General features: G+C 41.7%; 1 protein-coding gene across 2 annotated transcripts in view; it reads left to right on the top strand.

The window, feature by feature from the left end:
- The window catches only part of MCC (MCC, WNT signaling pathway regulator), a 362,568-nt gene that overhangs the window by 313,851 nt on the left and 26,275 nt on the right, over nucleotides 1-22,442 (top strand). For both annotated transcript variants that reach the window (XM_014521105.2, XM_006026174.3), the window contains 4 exons: nucleotides 172-320; nucleotides 2,515-2,655; nucleotides 4,987-5,087; nucleotides 9,113-9,296. In XM_014521105.2, coding sequence (XP_014376591.1) covers nucleotides 172-320; nucleotides 2,515-2,655; nucleotides 4,987-5,087; nucleotides 9,113-9,296 — 575 coding nt within the window. The remainder of the gene's footprint in view (nucleotides 1-171; nucleotides 321-2,514; nucleotides 2,656-4,986; nucleotides 5,088-9,112; nucleotides 9,297-22,442) is intronic.

Raw genomic sequence — 22,442 nt, 5'->3', positions numbered from 1 at the left:
TCCTGCTGGTGTGAAAGTGGGCTTCATCATGTGTTTTGAGTGGTGCCCCATTCATAGTTGACTCTTCTGACCTCATTGCCTCTGAGTAGACGCATTCAGTGGCTCAGCATACTTAGGGACTGAATTTTATGCTTATCCATTGACAGAAGGTTTACTAATCACCCTGTGCAGGTGTCTAGCAGTGTGGCTGAACACTTGGCCCATTCCCTTCAAGACTGTTCCAACATCCAAGAAATCTTCCAGACACTCTATTCACATGGATCTGCTATCTCTGAAAGTAAAATCCGAGAGTTTGAAGTGGAAACTGAGAGGTTAAATAGGTAAGACGTGAGGTCAGATGATATGAAGTATTTTGTCTACAGTTAGTTTTGTTAAACTAGTGTTTTTTCTTCATTGTCTGCCCCATAACTTAGAATTTTGCTGGAGCCAAGTTCAAATAAGTGTGAAACTTGGATGATCAGGAGATTATAATGCAAATTAATAGTTCTTTTTACCAATATGATAATGTAGTTAACCATGCTAAGGCATATAGTAGAATTGAATCTTTGGGTGTGGACAGATGAAACAATTATATTGATTTAAAGGGGGTGGGGCAGGGAAAGGGAGCAGATCCACTGATCATCCCACTGTTCCACTGCAACTCTTTATTGTTCCCACTTAGTTAGGGAAAGCTAACCTATAGCAATATAACAGCTGTTTCATTTCAGGTATATTGCCCCAGTTTAACTTCTGCTTGTTATGGAATTGATCAAGCTGTCATTACACCTTGGGACATAGAGGTGGACCAGTAAATATGGCATATATCCTAAAGCATAAAAATGTTAGGGCTTGAGTGACCAGTTTGCCATTCTGAAAACTGTGTATTTTTCAAAGTAAATTGCATCAGTGGGCATCCTGATCTTAGCTGTAGTGAAAGATACAGTGTGTTCTGCTACTGTTACTACTTGTGCAGGATAGTTCTTCCATAATCAAAGATATTCATGTCTTATTTAGCATATTATGTCATTATAATTCAGTAGATACCACAGAGTTCTGTGGCATCACACTTCCATGCTTTCTCCTTTCCACTGATTTTCCCAGGTCCAGTCCTGTTCAATCAATACAGCCTCCCTTTTGTTTGTATATTTTGATATTCATTCATTTTATGTTTGTTCTCCCCTTTTTCTTTGTGCCACAGAATTTTGCATTGATAGCACATAACGTAGCAGTGGTTGTCAGAGTGAGCTGGAGGCTTCATCAGCTGGGATGAAGGGAAAAGTTAGGACTTTAAACAACAAAGAAAAATTTGAGGTTCACTATTGACAAAGAGCTGTAGCAGCTTTTTTGCTGATTTTGGAAGGAACATAACACTTGTGACAGTGCTGGGTGCTGGTGTATTCCTCATTTCTTACCTTAATAAATCTTGATGGCAATTACTTGCCTGTGCCCCAGTATCTGTCACTATATTCAGTAGTGATGGCTCAGTCCAGTCAGTTGGTTTCTGTGCTACAGTGGTCAGTAGTGACATAGCCAATGTTGTTGGCATTTAGAATTTTGTTGTTAGGTTTATGGGTTAACATTCCTTTGAGATGGATGGCACAGTTGACCCCTTATCTGAGCCTATTGTTTCAATCTGTTGTCCAGCCTCTGAGACTTGCTGTCTTGTTTGTATTCAGTTCAGATTTCAAAAGTTATCCTTGTAAACATGATGGTCTGAGCATAGGAGCATTGAACTGGAAGGGATGTCCCAGCAACCTGGTTTGCAGGCTACTGTTCATCCAGAATGGTCCACAAAACGATGACTCTACTCTCCCTCACGCACCACAGCCGCAAAGCGGTCTTTAAAACTCCTTAACAGGGGACCACAAGTAAAGAGCAGGGGAGGCAAGGACATTGTCAGTGCCTTGGCCACTGTAATGGCAGGGAATTTTTCAACTTAAAATATACTTAGATGATCACAGGAAAAGGACCGTAAGTCCATGCTTTAGAAGAAGGCAAGAAAATCTAAATGGCATTGCCAGTCTAACTTGAGGCAAAATTTCCTTCCTGACCCCAAATCTAACAGTGGCTTAATTCTGACAATACATTTATGCATCAAAGTTTACATCCTGGAATAAAATTATTCAGCAAATGCAATGACACTGGGCACTTAATGCAGTTATAGTATTCAGTCCTTGTGCTGCAAGAAACTTGCATTTAAAGTCAAGATGCAAGTGTGTAAAAAAGGAGGAAAGAATGGAGGAGGGAGGGTAAGACTAACAGTAATAAAACTGTGCTGTTAAAAAAGCTTTCGGGTTGCAGTTAATTCAAAAGGGAATGCTTTATTGATTTCTCCCTCCTCCCCCACAATCTAAGTAAGTATCGTTCTCTGTTCATGTTACAGTCCATGGATTTGATGGATTTTGCCACAGGAGTTAAGGAAAGAAAACTGTAGGCCAAATGAGCTTTGACATTTTAAACTAGGATCATTTTGGAGTTTCAAGGCAAATAGACTGCAGACTGTTAGAAAGTTAAATTATATTTATTTGTTTACAGCCGTATCGAGCACTTAAAATCCCAGAATGATCTGTTAACAATCACTCTGGAGGAGTGCAAGAGCAATGCTGAGAGGATGAGCATGCTGGTTGGAAAATATGAATCAAACACCACAGCACTCCGACTGGCATTGCAATACAGGTATGTCTCTACACAGACAGGGAAATTCAGCCTGAACAAGGCAGGGCACAGGAATTGCTGAAGAACTTCAGACGAAAGAAGTGGTTTTCCACAGTGACAAACCTGCCTCTGTTTCTTTCTCTCCAGAATGCTGGTCATTTAAACATCGCTGCCTAACTGGAATTATCATCTATAATGCAGCTCAGCTGTTATCAGGCACCAGAAATGAACTTAATAACCCTTACTAGCTTTCCTTCTTTTTGCCAATACATAGTGAAAGTTAAAATTAGGGAGGAGGGGTTATTTATTCCCCCCCTACACACACACATGCACATTAAATCAACATTACACATTTTACTGAAGAAAGGTGATACCAAATTAAAGATAAAAGTGATAGTTGCAAGCAACTCATGAGGATAATATGATAGATAGTGGAGAGTATATTTCTTTAGATATTTCCCTTTGCTAACAGAAATGCACTAGTGTTAGAGATCTGTTAAGTATTAAATCCCATCTCCTCATACAGAGAGCCATTATCATTGGTGCCTTTACTGAACTGGCTCTCTGAACAAGAAGAACTCCCTACTCTCATCCTAGTCATCAGAGGTTTCATGTCTGAAGAACACATCTGGGGCAATCTTCCCTCACCCTTCCCCTCCCTGCTTCTGTCTTCAGCATGAGATGGTGTCCAGGAATATGGCTGGGCAGCGTGTCATGGAATACAAGGTGTTCTGGGGATTTTAATTCTCTAGGGTGGCAGTAGGAGCCCACATAGCTGGGAGGAAGGGAGTTGCCCCATTTTTTGCCACCAATGCCCATGTCAAGAAGGCAAAAAATGCTGATTTAGGCAAGAAGAAATTTAGTCAATTCTCCCCCAAGCAGCAGCAGCAACAGCAAACTCCATTGCTGTTCTACAAAACTGTGATTCCCAGAAGACTTTGCACTCCTTGATCCACGTTGCCTGTGCCACCTATTTCCTGTAGCCCTTTATGATGGCAGTGTAGGATGGCAGAATGGGGTGCCACCTCCTTATCCTTCTGGCACCCTCTCTGTAGGGAGTGCCCAGGGCATGCTCCCCGCTGGCCCACCTCATATTACGCTTCTGCTAGCCATTATCTCTTTAGATGAAAGTTGAGGAATGTTTGATGGTCACTGAAAAATCTTCCACTGTGGTTGATTGTGGTATACCTGGTCTTTGGATAAATTGGAGACATTGATTTATCCTTCAGTAAATCTGTCCATTTTTGTATGTTCAGTGGGCCAAGCAGAAACATTGAGTCACCAACAACTTCCATAAACCATGATTTCAGCTGACATCATAAGGATGCCAGCAATTTGGAGCCAAATTCTGAATTGGTTTTAAAATACTTGTGAAAATCATGTCACTTGGGCATTCTTGCCACCATGATTAATTTGCACAAGACACCTATGAGACCAGCAAGTTGTTTTAAGGGATTTAATCAAACAAAAGCTAGCTGTAAACATAAATTACAAAAACGTATAGAGGTATAAGTTGTAGTTGTGTTGGTCTAAGGACATAGGCAGACAAGGTTCTTTGGGTAAATCTGATATCTTTTATTAGACCAACTCAAATAGTTGGGGGAAAAATCTTTCACCCGTTGACTCCTTAATTTACATTGTCTCTGACTGGCTTTCTTGCATATAGACCAGCCTTTGGCTTCTTTACTATTCATTCCGTATAGGAAGAGCACAAACCAGTAGATGCTTCCTCAGCCTGACAAAAAGTGTTTGTGCCTGAAAGCTTGCAAAGATTTTTTTCCAACTATTTGAGTTGGTCTAATAAAATATATCAGATTTACCCAAAGAATCTTGTCTAAAAATATATATACTTTTTTTCTTGCATATTAAAAAACAGGGAGTTCACAGAAGTTTTCAGTAGTTTTCTCATTGGTTTGGGGGGAGGGGTGCGGGAGCAAAGCATTTTCCAAAGATTTTGAGGTTTGGGGGTTTTGTTTTTGCGTAGGTTTTGGTACAGTAAGAATTCTTGAAATTCAGTTTCACAAAGAAATATCCACAAGTCATGTTACTGTCCTGTGCCATCCACACTTCTGAAGAGAGCCAGGTTTTCCTCGCATCTGTTTCTCCTGTTTTCTCTTGCTAAACCAGACTGTTAAAAGAGCAAGCATCAACTATAGAACACCATCACAGGGAGGCTTCTTGAGCATTTTTGATAGAAACTATATATGTCATGTAGTTTAATGTTCCTGCTATCATACAAGTAAAGGGGAATAACGTAGTTCATCAGCTACCACTTGTGCACTGCTGATTGCTGATATTGATTTTTTCCTGTCTAAATTGCACATATTATGGTTTGTGTTTTGTTTTTTTCAGTGAGCAGTGCATAGAAGCATATGAACTGCTACTTGCTTTGGCTGAAAGTGAACAGAGTCTTATTCTTGGACAGTTCCGAGCTGCAGGTGTTGCGTCTGTCGGTAAGAACTCAATGAGTCACCTTATTTAAATTTAATTCATTCTGCACTTCAGTGAATATTCATCAGCTTTGAAGACTTGTTTGTAGCAGTCAATCATCTCATAACTGTTTGCAATCCACAAGTCAAAAATGTTTGCTTTTATCATGTTTTCAAGTGGATAAGTAAAATGTTTGGCAAAAAAAGAACTACAAGTGTAAAATAAATCATATATAGGATTACAGAAAATGCATCTTCTGGACTGGCAAAGTTACTTTATTGGACAACAATCTATACAGAGTACAGTGATTTAAACTGAAACATCCAAGCATACATTTCACATCCTGGTAAGGGTCACAAAATTTGTGCTTGCAATTATTGCAGGTGCTTATGTAGCCACGAAAATTATGGGCACATATTAGTGCAGTCTTTACCGCCAAGCCTTCATTTTTTTTTTATTTCTTAACATTTTCATTCTAATGGTTTGCTGCATTGTTTGAAGTTTCAGCCTTGAGTCTGGAACTTGCTCCGGTGTGGTCTCAGGGCTGGGACTGACAATCAGCTGATCGTTGGTCCCAGCACCTAGACTGCGCAAGTCTGGAACCATGCTGGGGCTTGGACCAACAATCAACTGATTGCTCCAGTCCCACAACGGCACAGGAGTCTTGAAGCAGCCCCAGTGTAACCCTAGGGCTAATTGTCAGTCCCAGCCCCAAAACCACTCAGGTTTGGCAGGCTACGGGCACTCGGCTTTCAACTTGCCAGTGCAGAGGGAAACCAAGATCCTGGGATTCCCCTGCACTGGCAAGAAGTAATGGCACCATTGGGATCCTATCTCTGATTGCATGGCAGAAGGCATAGTAGTTGGGATCAGATCAGATTACTCTAAGTGAACATAAACCAGGAGCTTCAGTGGCACACACTGACTCATTAACACTGGTATAGAAACCTGCTTTTGAAGATGATGCTCTCTTAACCACAAAGCAAGGCACTTTAGGGGCATTTTTTAGCAGGGTACATGGGGAATTCCATACACACTTGTTCCTTTTGTTGTCAGAAGATGTGTGTTTGCCCAGTCAAAATGTTTGTTTTAGAGAGGCTTATTCCTCTTCCTATTGAGGGAAGGTAGTAGTAGTAATCTTGGGCTGGAAAGTGGAGAGATCTTAAGAAAGAGGAAACATAGCTTTCAATGCTGTGCTGAGAGGTAGAAACTGCCCGTTTTAGACTATAATTTATAGCACCACTGAAATGTAAACTGAAAGCTTTTAAGGACCAAATGACCAGCTGCCTTCAGAGCCATGAGACAGATGAGTTCAACCTCTTGTTTCAACAGCTTAGATGCGATGATCCACAGTAACTGTGCTGTTTCCAAGCTGTTTATTTTGTATCTCTCCTAGAGGTTTACAGAAGTGTTTGTGTAGGTGTGTTCCTCCTTGTAGTATATGTCATGCAGGAAAGGTCATAGCAGATGCTTTCTCATCCCATTTTTACTCTGGATTTCAGCCCTTCCTTTCTGCAGTATGGTATCGAACTTGTACTGCAGTTTTTTTATGGAGGGACATGTAGGAATAAGGGTGCATTAAGCCTTAGATTTTACTATTTACATGAATAGCCAAGAAAGTAAATCTGGAAAAGGAGGTTCCTTGGATATTAATTTTCTGCCCTGATCCAACTTGAGAGGGTGTAACCTACATTTATATAGGTGTCTGTCATCAGTTTCTTTTAATGTTAGCATTATGAGTCACAGCCCTGTAGTGAATTCTGTGCCAGGATTTTCATCGTAAATCGTGTTTGTTCAGTGGCTTATGCCTGGCTATAAAATTTAATTTGCTCTGAAATTTGGTCTGAAAAAACTTGACCTTGCAACAGGTTTTGCTATATATCAGTTTAAAGTAAAAAATCAGTTTAGTTATATTCAACATTATACAAGAAATGTCTACCAAGAGCCAACTCATTTTATCAAGGAAAAGTCTTTTCAAAATTCACACAAATCCCAAATGATGAATCTGTTCTTACTTGTTAATCCTTCATTTATCACTATAAAAAGTACTTGATAATTAAACAGCAAGGATTTGTTAGCTAAAATAACTAATTTGGTATCCAGACCAGATACCTTTACTTAATACTTAGATAAACTTTGATTGGCCTTAAGGGGAAACTTGTCTTAGCACTAACCAGATGAATTCTGGGATAAGAACATCTGGATTTAAACCACAAATAAAAAATGCATATTAAGATCCTAAAATCATGTTTACTCAGATATGGATTTTCTTTGCTAGTATTTGAGCAAATAACTTTTACAGTCTAGTATCAATCCCCAGAAAAAACCCAAAAAGGAGTTGAAAGGGTTAGGTTAACAGTATAGTGTTGCTGTAGTTATTGTCGTTGTTGTTTAATGTATATATACCATATTTACTTGCATATCACTTGCAACTTTTCCCCAAAAATTAGCCTTCCAAAATTTGGGTATATGTTTTAAGCAAGGAAGCTGATTTCTGTACCTGAATGCAAGCATGATGAATGATTGCTGGGGGCTGGTGCCCTCTGGCCACATGGTAGGAGACAGTCTGCTGCTCAGCCAAAAGCTAGAGGTTTAACCCCATCGCAGCTGTTGCCAAATTAATTGGCAACAGCTTTTGGTGAGCAGAAAAGGAGGGGGTGAGTGACAGTTTTAAGTAGACACTACCCCAGCAGCCAGAATTCAGCCATGATTCTAGAAAAAAATCTTTCTTTCACCATTCTCCCTTCTCAGAACAAAGTGTGTATCTTATTTGAGGGTGAGTAGCACCTGGGAAAATACAGGTATCATGCTGAAGTTTGGAAAGGCATATGTAAAACCCAGGTTATTTAGTGTGAAACCTTTATGTTGTTCCTCCTGTACCTTACATGATCAATCAATTGATTAGATAAAGAAAGTTGTGCTAATCACCACTTTGAATGTCCTGGTATCTGCACTTCTCCGTTATTTAATCTTTATATTTTACTTTAGCACTTTAAACACCAAGAGAGCCCACTTGAGATTGGAGTACCATTGTAAAGGCACTGTACGAATGCATAACATGAAAAAGGTCCCTTCCCTTGGAGGACTTACAGTCTAAATAGATGTAGAGAGAGGGAGGAAATAAAGGCAGAGAGACATCAAGTGGCTTGTCTGAAGTCACACAGTAGGCCAGTGGCAAAGTTAGGGATGGAACTTGGGTCTCCTGCCTCCCAATCCTGTGCTCATCCCTGCCTGTTGTACTGTTATTAACCCCCACAGAGGCTTCACATCAGTACCTGTATATGTAATGGTCACTGCTTCTGTGAAGGAGAGGAGCCTGACTGGTTAATCCTAAAAAAAATAATCTTGATTTCAAATTTTCATGCAGTGTTTAAGGGCAACTGGTCTGAAGAGCTAACATCAAAATAAGAGTATTTGATTTATTTGTAGAATATGGATATAGAATCCTTGGCTCAGACGAGGATTAAATGACAATCTTGCATAGAGCGAACTGCCCCCTGTTTGTTCTGTCTGGCAGCATTGTGCTATACTGACTTGTAGTGTGGAATTAAGAATGCCTATCAGAGCAATGCTCTGTCTTTGCTCCAGCAGTTGGCCTGACTAATACCCTGGAGTTAGTCCATGCAAGGTAGCCCTGCTCCACTGAAAAGGTGCACAAGTGACCATACAGCAAAACAACCCTGGAGCTACGCAGGGTGATTGGATTGGCAGCAGATGAGTTGTGTGCTGCTAGCCTGAGCATCGGCAGCACTGTATCTTTAGCTAGCTACCACTTCACCCGCCCCAAAGGCCTAGTAGCCCAAATTTAAAGCAATGCTTACCTCGACATTGACTCTTCTGTATGGAAATGAGAGGTGGATTGGGGGGGAAGGTAAATTTACAGCTTATGCTGACACAGCAGTGAAGATGAGCTCTCTGTATATCACATTGTTAATTCATTACTAATGTCTCAGTTTGAAGTGAAACTACCTCCTAGAATCCTAAGTCTTACATTAATTTTTCTGAGCTTCTTTAAAGCTCTGACACTAATTATTTGCTTGCAAACTAGGGGACCAAACAGGTGATGAAAACATTACCCAGATGCTCAAGAGAGCGCATGACTGCAGGAAGACAGCTGAGAATGCAGCGAAAGCCCTGCTGATGAAATTAGATGGGAGCTGCGGGGGAGCCTATGCAATCACAGGCTGTAGCGTACAGCCCTGGGAGAGCCTGTCATCCAACAGCCACACCAGGTACCAGCAAATCATTCAACCCCCTCCAACCCCCCGATCCTCAAACCTTTGGCTTCAGACCTAAGTATATTATGTTGTATTTCATTTATTTAACTATCTATCTTCACTTCAGTCTCTTGGGTTCTTTTGGTTTTGGTTTTTTGAATCATCACGCTTCGGTGACCTAATTCTTCTCAGACCTGGAACAAACTCCATCCAAGAAAGGTTTTGTACAGATTTGTTACAAGTGGGTGATTCTGATCTTTGATCTCTCTCATAAAGGACAAAACCATAACATTTATTTTACTTCAGTAATTCTGTTTTCTTTCTCTCTTGCTCTCCTCTCCTCCCATTTCACTGAATTGTGAAGCATGTACTTCTTATTCACCTCTGTTGTATGAGGGCAGCACAGTTTTCTAAAGAACTGGAAACCGTAAATGCACACCCACCAAGGTTGTCATAAGGTTTTGGAGTATGCAAGAATTGTTACTTTTTAAATGTCACAAATAAAACATTTTAATTTCTGAGAGAAAAAAGTTAAGAAACAGAAAATTATACTCCACCAGTTATAACAATTTTCCATTCCTTTCCCTTTGTGCAATTGAAACTGTAGTCAAATATCAACTGGTGCATACACTTTATTGAGATTAGAGTGAATTTTTCCAGAAGGAAAGATCAGGATATTGGAATTAGAGCCCTAAAGTAATGAAATGTAAACAAGTTATTATTGTAAAAATGTTCCAGTTCAAATAGGTCTGGAAGCCAGATCTGCTTAAGCACTTGCCTATATACAGTGTATTTTTACTGTGTGTATAGATACTGACTGAAGTTGAATGTAATGCAGAAAGGAATTATCCAGCAGATTTAAAAAGTGGCTGAATTCGGGATAGGATAGGATCTCTGGCAGAAGAGATTTCTTTTTTAGTGGAGATCACTGTGTCAAGCTATGGGACAACTCTTTTTCCCTTCAGTTGACATGTTCTGGCTTCTGTATTTTGTAACACACTTTTTAAAATATCATCTGGTTCTAACTGTTCAAAAGCTTTAATTATGCCCTGCTGAAACTCTTGTATCTCATGGTTGTATCTCTCGTTGTCTCATATGACCCTCTTGTTGAATCTCATAAAACTCTTGCTGTGTCTCATATGACCCTCTTTTAGACTTGTAAATGCTTTGCAGGACAGAGCTGTTTCATGACAATGGCCTGATACAGTTCTATGGTGATCCCATCACAACACAACCTTATGTTGTTGAGCTGACCCACAGCAAGTTTTGTGGCTGCTGATCTTAATTAGAAGAGGCAGAATAGTTTCCTTGTGATCTAGATGGTTGGTAGAGCTCCTGCAATCACATTAGCAGGCATTTTGGAGCAATGTGAGAGAACATTTTTCTTGACTTTTTTTCTTGACTGTGTTTTTATTGTGCTTATTCAGTCTCCTTTGAGCAAGTTCCTTATTTTTCTCGCTTTTTGAAATTGAGTGAAATCTTGGCTCTGCATTTTTTCTTATTCTTACTTTCATTTACTGCATTTTGCCTGACTCATCTAAAATCAAAGCAGCAAAAGATGAAGGAAATGCAGCTCAAATTCTATTCCAAACATGAGAAAAGTTTTAACGTTTCACACTGAAGAAAGGTGATTTTGCTTTCAAATTGCTTCAGTGTCTGCGAATCTGTGCAGAGGAGGATGAGGTTTAGTTTACATATTCATTTGTAGTGGAAGTAAAGTATTGTTATTGCTGTAATGCTTCAGGAAATATATGAGACACAAAGGGTTTTTATGATATCTTTTATTGGACAAATTGTACAGTTGGGGGAAAGGTTAGACAGGCTTTGGGGCTTAGATTGGGAAGGGCAGTTTGTACATGAAAGCTTGTCTAATCTCTCACTCGTCGATGCAGTTGCTCAAATGAAAGGTATCACAAAAAAAGCCTTTGCTTCTCGTATATTAATCTAAGAATCTCTAGCAAATCAGTAGCTTTAGATGCCAAAAATATTGACCGGCTTAGGAATGTAATTATACAAGAATTTTTCAGAACACTTGAACCCCGTCCCTCATACTGAGAGTGGACATACACTGGATGTATACATGCACTTCTGTATGTCTGTTTGCCTGTGTATGTTGTTAGAAGTGGCAACACATATGGCTGAACGTCCTTGATTATTTTGATTCTAAGCAGTCTTTCTTTTCTACCTTTTTGTAAAATCCTTTCTGTGGGATATTTAATGCACAGGTTCAGTTACAGAACATGTTTTTACCCTGAAAGCTTCACCAAAAATAAATAAATTAACCTCAAGCCTGGAAAGAGTTTAAAAAAAAAAGTTTTTCTGCAGCCTTGCGTTTTGATAGAAACTTGTCATTTGACAGGAATACAGTCCCTAGATGTGCCTTTCCCTGGTCTTGTGAAAATCAGATTTAATTGCTGAGTAATAGGAGCTAGGAGAAAAGAACATTCTAAATACAAGCCCTTTGGCTCCGTTGAGTAATAAAACTAATGATCAAGCTAAGATCACTCAGTATTCCACTTTGTCGGTAAGGGGAGATAAATTGATTGCTGACTAGTTAATCAATTGAATCTTGCTGAATTTACCCCCTTACCAGTTAGCTTCTTAAAGGACTAAAAGACTCTTCCGACATCTCAGAAGCAGGGTATATTGTGCAGCATTAATAACTGAGCACCTTATCAAAAGAAAAAGAGTACAAGAAAAGTGCAAGTTTCATACCAACCACTTTTTCTCTACTTTTCCTCTGGAGTTACAGAGCACAATGATGAGGCATTATAAGCCTGTTTTTCAAAATCAGGTCCCAAATGAGTATTTGAGGATTTAATCTTCAGAGAGGATGTGGTGCTAGACAAAAAGCTGGAAGTTTCAGGAGGCTTTCTTTATTCTTAGGCCTCTTGAGAACCAGTTTCTGAGTTGTCCTTCAGAGGTGTCAATTAAAAGATTTAACATGCTGAGAAATCCAGCAAAAGACTTCCTTATTTTCTGACTTACCATTAGATGGGACTTCCCATATTGGATAATGCCCACTGGTCCATAAATTAGCTTTTTTCCTATATAACATACTTAACATGTTTTAAGTGTCCCTTGCCTTAGAAAATTCTGAGAAGTTTGGTCAATGTCTTAGTATAGGCAAACAGTTACAGCATAGTAATTCATAAACTGCATACGGTTAGGTGTTACAAAATGTCATCAGTGTGTTTTAAACTAAAACTACAGCATGCACTTTTATAGTTTTGATTGTCTGTATTGTATAGCAACCCATGAACAATGTCTGCATAAGTGTATGTAACATTTCTCGTTTGAAAAGACAACACCTCAGTATGTATGCATGCTTGAAGTTGAGTGGGATTTCATGGCCTAAAGGAATTTAAACACGTGTGTGTGAAAGAATGGGAGACTACACTATTCACCTGAATCTGTTTCTGCATTATTGCAGGGTAGATAATTCCTGTTATGGATCACATACATATTGGGCTTTAAACGGATACAGCAATTGAATATTTTTTTTATATATACAAACAGGAGGAGCTCATCCTCATGCTCAGTGCAAACAATTACGATGTCATAGGGATAACGGAGACCTGGTGGGACTCCACCCATGACTGGACCACGGGGATAGATGGCTATACCCTGTACAGGAGGGATCGTGTAGAGAAAAGGGGCGGGGGTGTAGCTCTCTATGTTAAGGAAAGCTACACGTCCCTGCAAGCCGATATTGGCGACCAGGGTGGATGGCTGGAGACCCTCTGGGTTAAAATCCGTGGGGAACACGGCACAGGGGACACAATGGTGTGAGTCTACTACAGACCTCCCACCCAAAGTCCTGAGCTTGACCAGGAGTTTGCCCAGGAACTGGCTGAGGCAGCTTGCTCCAGGACCATGGTTGTCATGGGTGACTTCAATTACCCAGACATCTCATGGGAGGATCGCTCAGCAAAATCTGAGCGGTCGCAGAGCTTCCTCTCGTGCGTGGATGACCTCTACCTGACTCAAGAAGTCTATGGGCCAACGAGAGGCAAAGCGCTGCTCAACCTGGTACTGGCTACTGGGGATGACCTAGTCGGCGACCTAGTGATCGAAGGGAAGCTGGGTGACAGCGACCATGATCACCTTCACCATCCGCCGAAAAGCTGGCAAGTCGGTCAGCAACGCGCAAGTCCTTGACTTCAGGAAAGCCGACTTTGACAAGCTCAGGAAGCTTGTCAGTGAGGCCCTAAGGGACCGTGACCACAGGGAGAGGGGAGTTCAAGAGGAGTGGTTGCTCCTCAAGGGAGCGATCCTCAATGCACAAACTAAGTCTATTCCATCTCGGAGGAAAGGCAGCAAGAGGGCACAGCAGCCCCCCTGGCTCTCCAGGGACCTAGCAGATCTCCTGAGGCTAAAAAGAAAGGCCTACAAAGGATGGAGGATGGGAGTCACCTCCAAGGAGGATTATTCTGCACTGGTCCGGTCCTGTAGGGAGCAGACCAGGAAAGCCAAGGCTGCAACTGAACTCCAGCTAGCTTTGAGCATCAAGGACAATAAGAAGTCCTTTTTCAGATATGTGGGGAGCCGGAGGAAAAGCAGGGGCAACATTGGACCCCTGCTGACCCAGATGGGGCAACTGACAACTGACGCCCAGGAAAAAGCCAACCTATTAAATAGGTACTTTGCGTCAGTCTTTCATCAGTCCCATGGGACGCCCATGCCCGCTACAGGGCCGGGAAGTCCGGGTGAGGGTGATCCCCTGCCCTCCATTAATGCTGACTTTCTGAAGGAACATCTTGAGAAGCTGGATACCTTCAAGTCAGCCGGCCCTAACAATCTTCCCCCCAGGGTACTCAAGGAGCGGGCGAGCATCATAGCCCAGCCTCTAGCACGGATCTTTGAAAACTCTTGGCGCTCTGGTGTAGTGCCCGAAGACTGGAAGAAGGCCAATGTGGTGCCTATCTTCAAGAAAGGGAGGAAAGTGGATCCGGCTAACTATAGGCCCATCAGCCTGACTTCTATCCCGGGGAAGATCTTAGAAAAGTTTATTAAAGAGGCCATCCTTAATGGACTGGCCGACGCCAACATCTTAAGGGATAGCCAGCACGGGTTTGTTGCGGGTAGGTCTTGCTTGACCAATCTCATTTCCTTCTACGACCAGGTGACCTATCACCTGGACAAGGGAGAAGAGATTGATGTCATATATCTTGACTTCAAAAAAGCCTTCGATCTGGTGTCCCATGATCGCCTCTTGGAGAAACTGGCCAATTGTCGCCTTGGGTCCTCCACGATCCACTGGCTGGAAAATTGGCTCCGGGGTCGGACCCAGAGGGTAGTAATCGATGGAAGTCACTCATCGTGGTGTCCTGTGACCAGTGGGGTCCCCCAAGGCTCTGTCCTTGGACCCATACTGTTCAACATCTTCATTAATGATGTGGACACTGGAGTCAGAAGCGATCAGAACTGGCCAAGTTCGCCGATGACACCAAACTTTGGGGCAAAGCATCCACACCAGAAGACAGGCAGGTTATCCAGGCTGACCTGGACAGGCTCAGCAAGTGGGCGGACGAGAATCTGATGGTGTTCAACGCCGATAAATGCAAGGTTCTCCACCTTGGGAAAAAAAACCCGCAGCATCCTTATAGGCTCGGCAGTGCTATGTTGGCTAGCACTATGGAAGAAAGAGACTTGGGGGTCATCATTGACCACAAGATGAACATGAGCCTGCAATGCGATGCGGCGGCTAGTAAAGCGACCAAAACGCTGGCTTGCATCCATAGATGCTTCTCAAGCAAATCCCGGGACGTCATTCTCCCCCTGTACTCGGCCTTAGTGAGGCCGCAGCTGGAGTACTGTGTCCAGTTTTGGGCTCCACAATTCAAAAAGGATGTGGAGAAGCTTGAGAGAGTCCAGAGAAGAGCCACGCGCATGATCAGAGGTCAGGGAAGCAGACCCTACGATGACAGGCTGAGAGCCCTGGGGCTCTTTAGCCTGAAAAAGCGCAGGCTCAGGGGTGATCTGATGGCCACCTACAAGTTTATCAGGGGTGACCACCAGCATCTGGGGGAACGTTTGTTCACCAGAGCGCCCCAAGGGATGACGAGGTTGAATGGTCACAAACTACTTCAAGATCGTTTCAGGCTGGACATAAGGAAGAACTTCTTTACTGTCCGAGCCCCCAAGGTCTGGAACAGCCTGCCACCGGAGGTGGTTCAAGCGCCTTCATTGAACACCTTCAAGATGAAACTGGATGCTCATCTTGCTGGGATCCTATGTCCCCAGCTGACTTCCTGCCCTTTGGGCGGGGGGGCTGGACTCGATGATCTTCCGAGGTCCCTTCCAGCCCTGATGTCTATGAAACAGAAAAAGAACACATGTATTTGCTCATCTAACTACAAAATCTTTTTCCCCCCTCTGTTTTGGTCAGAGATTCTATAATAGAGAAGTTCCCCAAGCTTTATGGTGAAGTGGTCACATTACATAGATAGGGCGATTGTCTGTGGGTACTTCCCTCCACTTAAAACTTCCAGGTGTCAACTCCCAGCAATTGCTTAGATGGGACAGTAATGTTATACAAACATACGTGTGCCTTGAACTGTATTTTCTTCAGTAAGGGCCAAATCTTATTTCATTTTTACATGTCTCAGTTCCACTTACATACCTGTATTATTAGCTAGTCTGCTGCTATCTGTTGATCTCGTCCAATGAGTATTTAGTACAAAGAGCAGGAAAGTCAGTGAAGGTAGCTGCTGGGGCCAGAGCATGGACCACCTCCCTTCCAGGGTAGTAGCCATCTCACTGAGCCAAATTCCTTGTGGCATGTTCTCCTCTTGGCCCCCCATATATCTTCCCCTCCTGAACCAGCTTCAAGAGGAGAGTCCTCTAGGCAATGCCCAGTGTATGACCAGGTGGTTACAGCACTTTGCTGAGAAATGGAAAACGGAGGTTCAAACCCCTCTGGGTGAGTGGTACCTAGAACCAAGTCTCCAGCTCTCAAGACAAGTGCCCTAACCACTGGGCTAAAATGTGGGAGGGCTCTTCTCTTCCTCTTCCATTTTACTTCCAGCATTTATACATGTACCCAGGTAATCCTGTTCTGCCACAAGGGGAAGTAGAATCTGAAATTTGCATTAGTGGCATTTAGTCATGTTAAGGCGAAATAGGACTTGGCCCAAAGTGTTTTATTCCTTTATGAAGAAAGTTAATAACACTGCCTTCTTGCCCTTCAGTATAATTTCTTCCCAGTTCTTCACATTCTGGCTCTTTTTTGTTCCTCTGCCTCTTTGCAAATGCTTTCTTATTGCACACTATATGTGTTGCCAGGGTCTCTGGACATGATGCCCAATTGCCTCAGATCCTTGTGCCCTACACATCTCTTACGTGTTGGTGTCTGTTGGCAGGTCTGGTCCCACTAATGGTTGACATCACTGAAGGTGGTTTCCATTTCCTCTCCTTCATTATTGCACCAGGGTTCTCTACCAGAGCAAGAAAGTCTGATCCCTTGTTTCTAGCTGCTTCTGCAGTCTTCCTGGTTGTTCTTGGTAATGAAGAACCTGCAAACTTTGTAGAAACAGATGGGCACCAGGAGGGAAGACAGCACTCTCAGCAGTGAGTGCTCTCTGGACTGCAGGTTAGGAGCAGCTGCACTTAAAACATTGAATTGAAAACATCTCTGTGCTTTTGACAGCTTGATGCTATTGATCCACAAGACTGAGCTTTGCAGTCTTGTTGGTTTTATTTTGTGTTCAGATAATCTTACTCAAACTGATAGGCACATTTTTTTCTTGAAAACTTTTTAAGGGGTGGAGAGGAACCTCTCCTTGCCAGGCTTCATGGCAAAGTGAATAATTTGCCCTGAAGTTCAAAACCCCTTTTGAAGAGGGGGTTATAATGGAAGTGTTGACCCAGATTCAGGTTTAGCATCACAAATGAGTTGCTGAATGTCAAATCTCTGAATGCATTACAGAGAACAAATGCATAGTCAACCTCTGGTGACCAGGGGGTTAAAGATTATAAAAAGGAGCAACCGAGATGAAATGAAAAAAACAGCACAGAGGTTGTTACCAGTGAAGTGAATAAAAATAATAGCTAGCATCTCAATTGATTTGGTTGGCAGCAATCCAACAATATTGCCAATTAATTTTTAAAAATAAAAATAGCTTTGCGATGTAGCTGGAATTCGTAATTGTTTTAATGGACAGAGTCTAACCATGGAACATTTATTTCCAAGAAGAGTCAACTGACTGCACCTTTGAAAAGAATGAAATGAGGCAGGGGGAGAGAGATGTTGCAGGGACTAAAATGCTGTTTTGTATTCATTACACTGCTAGTAACCTCCAACCTTTCATCTAGATGGGGAGGAACAGTGTGACTATTGTATGCAAAGGAAATGTGTTTCTATAACAAAGGATCGTAGGAAAATAGAGCTGGGAAGGACCTCACAAGGTTTTTTAGTCCAGCTCACTCCTCATGACAGGATCATCCCTGATTAAACCACCCCAGCCAAATGTCCAATCCGCTCTTGAAAATTTTCACGGATGGAAATTTCACAACTTCTCTAGATATCCTGTTCCAATGCTTGACCACCCTCATAGTCAAAAAGTTCCTCCTAATCTCCAACCTAAATTTCCCATGCTGCAGCTTGAGGCCATTACTAGTCCTGCCTATCCCCTGTGGTCACAGAGAAAAGCATGGGCTCTGTCCTCTCTATAATTGTTCCTCAGGTAGTTGAAGACTGTTATCAAATCCTCTCTGTCTTCTCTTCTCCAGACTGAAGACTGGAGACACTAGTTCTTTTCAGCCTTTACACGTAAGTCTTGCTTCCCAAGTTCCAATAATCTTTGTCACTCTGCATGGAACTCTTTCCAATCTGTCCACATCTTTCTTGAAACGTGAGGTCCAAAACTGGATACAGTACTCCAGGCCTCACCAGTGCTGAATAGGGTGGAAGAATCACTTCCCTTAATTTGCAAGTGACACTATTGTTAATACAACCCAGTATGCTGTTGGCTTTTTTTGCAAGAATAGCACAGTGTTGCCTTATATTCAGCTTTATGGTCTGTAACCCCCAGGTCCTTCTCTGCAGTCTACAGCCTTGCCAATCATGCCCCAGTCTGTATTTGTACCTTTTTTGCGACATGCCACAAGCCATCTGGACACAACCAAACATAGAGCTAAATCCACTTATCACATCCACCTCACAGATTTCAGATAAGCACTTGAAATAAAGAATTATCTTGGCTGAAATACAGAAGTGGTGATATGGAAATGTGTTGATGCTTCCAGGTCCCAAAGATTGTTTTTATGCTGTCAACACGACACTTAGTCATTGGAACACGTAGTGTTTAAAAGAGGAACGTGGATTTGCCAGAGTATTGTGATTTTAGCCCAATAAGCTGCCATTTTAATTCTGCCTTGTCTGAGGGAAAGGCCAGTTTATTTGAAAAGGTTATTCCTGCCTTCCAGTGATGCACTTTCAGAGATGTGGAGCCACTGTGACTTGGAAGATGAGTGGACAAATGTGCATTTCCTAACAAATGCATTCGTTAAATTAAAAATACTTGTGTTGATGCTATCAAGAATGCTACATGAATTTGACACTTTCTACATGATTTTAGTTCTATTAACATGCAATTATATATTTCAAATTGAATTTCATAAAAGGTAAGGGTCATTGTATCCCCATCCTCCAGACACATTCTGTGAAATGAAATGAAAAGACAAGATACACCTAATGGCATCAGTAAACAGAGAAATATTACGAGTGAATTTGTGTATGTACACACACATACGTCAACTGATAAAACCTTTCCCAGTGTCATATGTTCTCTCTAAAGATTAGATATGAAAATTAATTTGACCTCATCTAGGCATCATGTCAGCTTCCAGAGATGGGCAGTGTGGGTAGAATGTTCATCTTGGTTATTTACCAACACCGTGGATATGTCTACACGTGCACATTTACTGTGTAGTAGCCGGAATTACTGCACCGTACGGGCACACATCTACATATGCATGCCCATACTGTGCAGTAGATATGGTGACTTACGCTAACTTGAGCATAAATTTGATACCTGCACCACGCATGATGCAAGTATCAAATTTACTCCTAATTAGTTACTGCACAGTAACGCACATGTAAGCGGCTGACTGTGCAGTAACACTGTGTGTGGACTGACATGAAATCGTGTATCAGTTTTTCTGATTCAGACATTCTTCCTGTTTAGTCCCCTGGTTTCATTCTTGTTATCCTGATTGCTATAGAAAAGGACATTAGGATGCCAAATTCAGTACTGTACAGTTCTTAGCTAGGGAAGTGTCATCACTGACAGTTTCTTCCCCTGTCCACTCTGTCACCCCCCTCACCACCCCTGCCCCCACCAAAAAAACAACAGGGCTGGCCTGAGAATTTTGTAGAGAGCCGGTGTAGGAGGTCACCTAACGGTGTCACAGCACAGTCACACTCATTCATGTTGGCATTTTTTCCTTGTTTGGTGATGCAGATTCATATTCTGGACCTCTTTTTCTGGGTCCAGAGGGTAGAAAATAGTAAGATAAATAACAAGGGGTGGGGAGATGGGTGTGCTTTCCACCTTCTATGAGTAGGGGTTGGCTGTGAAACCCTACCCTCTGCTACCCAGATTGCTGCTTCTCTCTCTTTCATGGAAGGGGCAGGATTATGGCTGAAATTGGAGAAGGGAGAGCTCTCTTTTTCTTCTGCCTGTGATTGAAAAAGCTTCACCCTTAAACTCCCCTCACCTTGTAAAAGAGACTTCACTAGTACTTCAGCAGAGGAGCCAGCTCAGCTGCAGGCAGGCAGCCAGGATTGAGCTAAAGCCAGACCGGTCTTAGCATCGCTTTTATCAACCCAGCTTGCCTTCCACAGCTGTGTATTCGTCTCCAAAAAATGGAGAGACCTACAGACACTGACATTAACATCAGTCTTCTACAGCTGTGGCAGGTACTGCAAATATTAATTAGTGAGCTTTAAAACTAATACCCACCATAGGCTTACAGTCCTGTACTTGTTTTTCAGTTTGAAAGCACTCTGCCCAGCACAGGAGTCTAGAGGTATATCTTGTCTTTATATGAAAGTTAAAATGAGCACTAATTGTTGTATGGGACCCCATAGGCTGTCCCCAAGGTTCAGGGGACCTCTGGTGTGGATGTGTAATCCAGAAAAACTGTGATTTATTTTTATTATGGAAGCCAGAGGAGCTTACAGTGCCACTTGAAGATGGATTTGAATATTAATTTATTGAATTTCCTATCTCAGAGGTGTGCAGTAGTGAGCCTGAATTAAGGTTTATAAAGAGCTTTAAGATCCTCTGAAACACAAAAGTATTAAGCAGACCTCATTAATACCTGCAGATATTTTTGCCTAAACTAGACAAACTGCTTTCTGATTCAATGCAGATGGAAATTAGTGAAAACAAAAACAAAAAAGGGTTTTCATTTCAAGTAAACATGGCGCCTATTATTCCTTGGAGAGAGAAGAAATTATTTGAAATGAGCAGAAAGCTGCAGCAAAGCCATGTAATGTGATATTTTGTGAGAGGGAGAGACTTAGGGAAGTCTTTGTAGCTGTGCCAATGCTCCCTTTCCTCCTGGGCTGCCCTGCTTTTGCAGTTCTGGCCAAAGATTCTCTGGCCGTTATCTGATGCAGCTTAAAATTGACACAGTTAGAACACAGGTTCAGCCTATTTTTTTCCCTTCTTTCTCCAGTGCATACTAGCACACGCAAAATACAATTCGAGGACATTATTCTCGAGACAGCAGGACTCCAAAGGGTGGGGTTTTTCCCTCAAAAATGTTGAAAAATAATGCAACCCAATACAGAAAGTGATTTATTCCCCTGCTGATAACTGAGATCATCCAGCATTCCAGACAGGCACACTTAATGGATGACTTAACCCTCACCCAGCAGCTGATTACAGGTCCTCGGGAGACAGCAGGCAGCCTGTCTGTGTGAGGTTGTAGAAAATGCAGTGTTGGTTCTTTTCTTTTTTGTGTTATTGCAGTTATATTCAGCACTGTAATGTTAAGGAATTAAAGCAGCATTGCAATTAACCTCCACAAATCTCTCTTCCCTAGACCACTAGTATGCAGATAGATAGGGACAGAGCACTGAGGCACCCCATGCTTATCTAGACATTGTTTTCTCTTTAGAAAAGCTCCATGTTTGGTGCCATGTCAGAAAGCTAATTGACTGACAGTTTTGCTTTGGAAACTGCATCTTAGAAAAGGAACGCTACAGAAAAGTCAGATGAAGGAGTTCATTAGAAATCCTGTGATAAATCTCTAAGTTTGAGTGATTTGGCTGTCTTTTGGATAGGTAGCTGGTTGCTATTTCAGATTCAGCCCCAGCCTGATAGGGATTGAAAGACACTGCCATCCATGTGACAGTTGCTGGTGGATCTGCTAAAGCAACCTGCCAGTCAGTCTCAGGCAAGTTCCTGCAGGTGTCTATCAAAAATAAGGAACCATAACATTTATTACAAGGAGATCACAGGCTCTGAAATACCATTTTGCTTCTAGGTCTTGTCCTTGCCCTGGAAAGTTAGGGCACAGTGGGGAGGCAATGTATAAAAGTTGGCTGTGCTATTGCCAGTGCTGTATCAAAGGTGCTGTATGTAATAGACCTTAGTTGTCATTGCTCTCAGTATAATACATAAAGCACTGAGTTCACTTTTTTTTTTTTTAAAGGGTATACTCAAAAGCTGTTATTTCAGTCAAAATAATTTAATTCCAGGCAACAAAATACCTGACTTTGCACCGAAGAAGTAATTGATTCAGTATTCTGAGATTTTTTTTCTTTTATTCTTATTCTGTCTGAAGAATGCTTTTTCTTTTCTTTATGTTGAAAGGCTTGTAGATGCATTTTCTGTATATTGTAACACTTGGTATACTATCCATATCTTTTACCTGAATTCAGAGAGTGAAACAGAATTCATAAAATTTTCCTCCCAAATATGAAAAATTGGATACTTAACACACTGATGGTGGTGTTTACTAAAGTGCTGCCATAGTGCTTTAAAAAATACATACTAGATCCTAATTAAAATTATATTCTATTGTAACTGGTAATGTAAAAATGGATGGATGGATCAGATTTGTTGATTAAACTGAAGTGCAAATAGTGTGAGGATACTAGAAATACAATCCCCTTTTTCAAGGTGGTGAGGATGTGTTTGCTTT

Source organism: Alligator sinensis, unplaced genomic scaffold (genome assembly GCF_000455745.1).
Source record: "Alligator sinensis unplaced genomic scaffold, ASM45574v1 scaffold225_1, whole genome shotgun sequence".
NCBI classification, from domain to species: domain Eukaryota; kingdom Metazoa; phylum Chordata; order Crocodylia; family Alligatoridae; genus Alligator; species Alligator sinensis.
The sequence above is the reverse complement of the archived record's forward strand: the minus strand, read 5'-3'. Positions and strand labels throughout refer to the sequence as shown.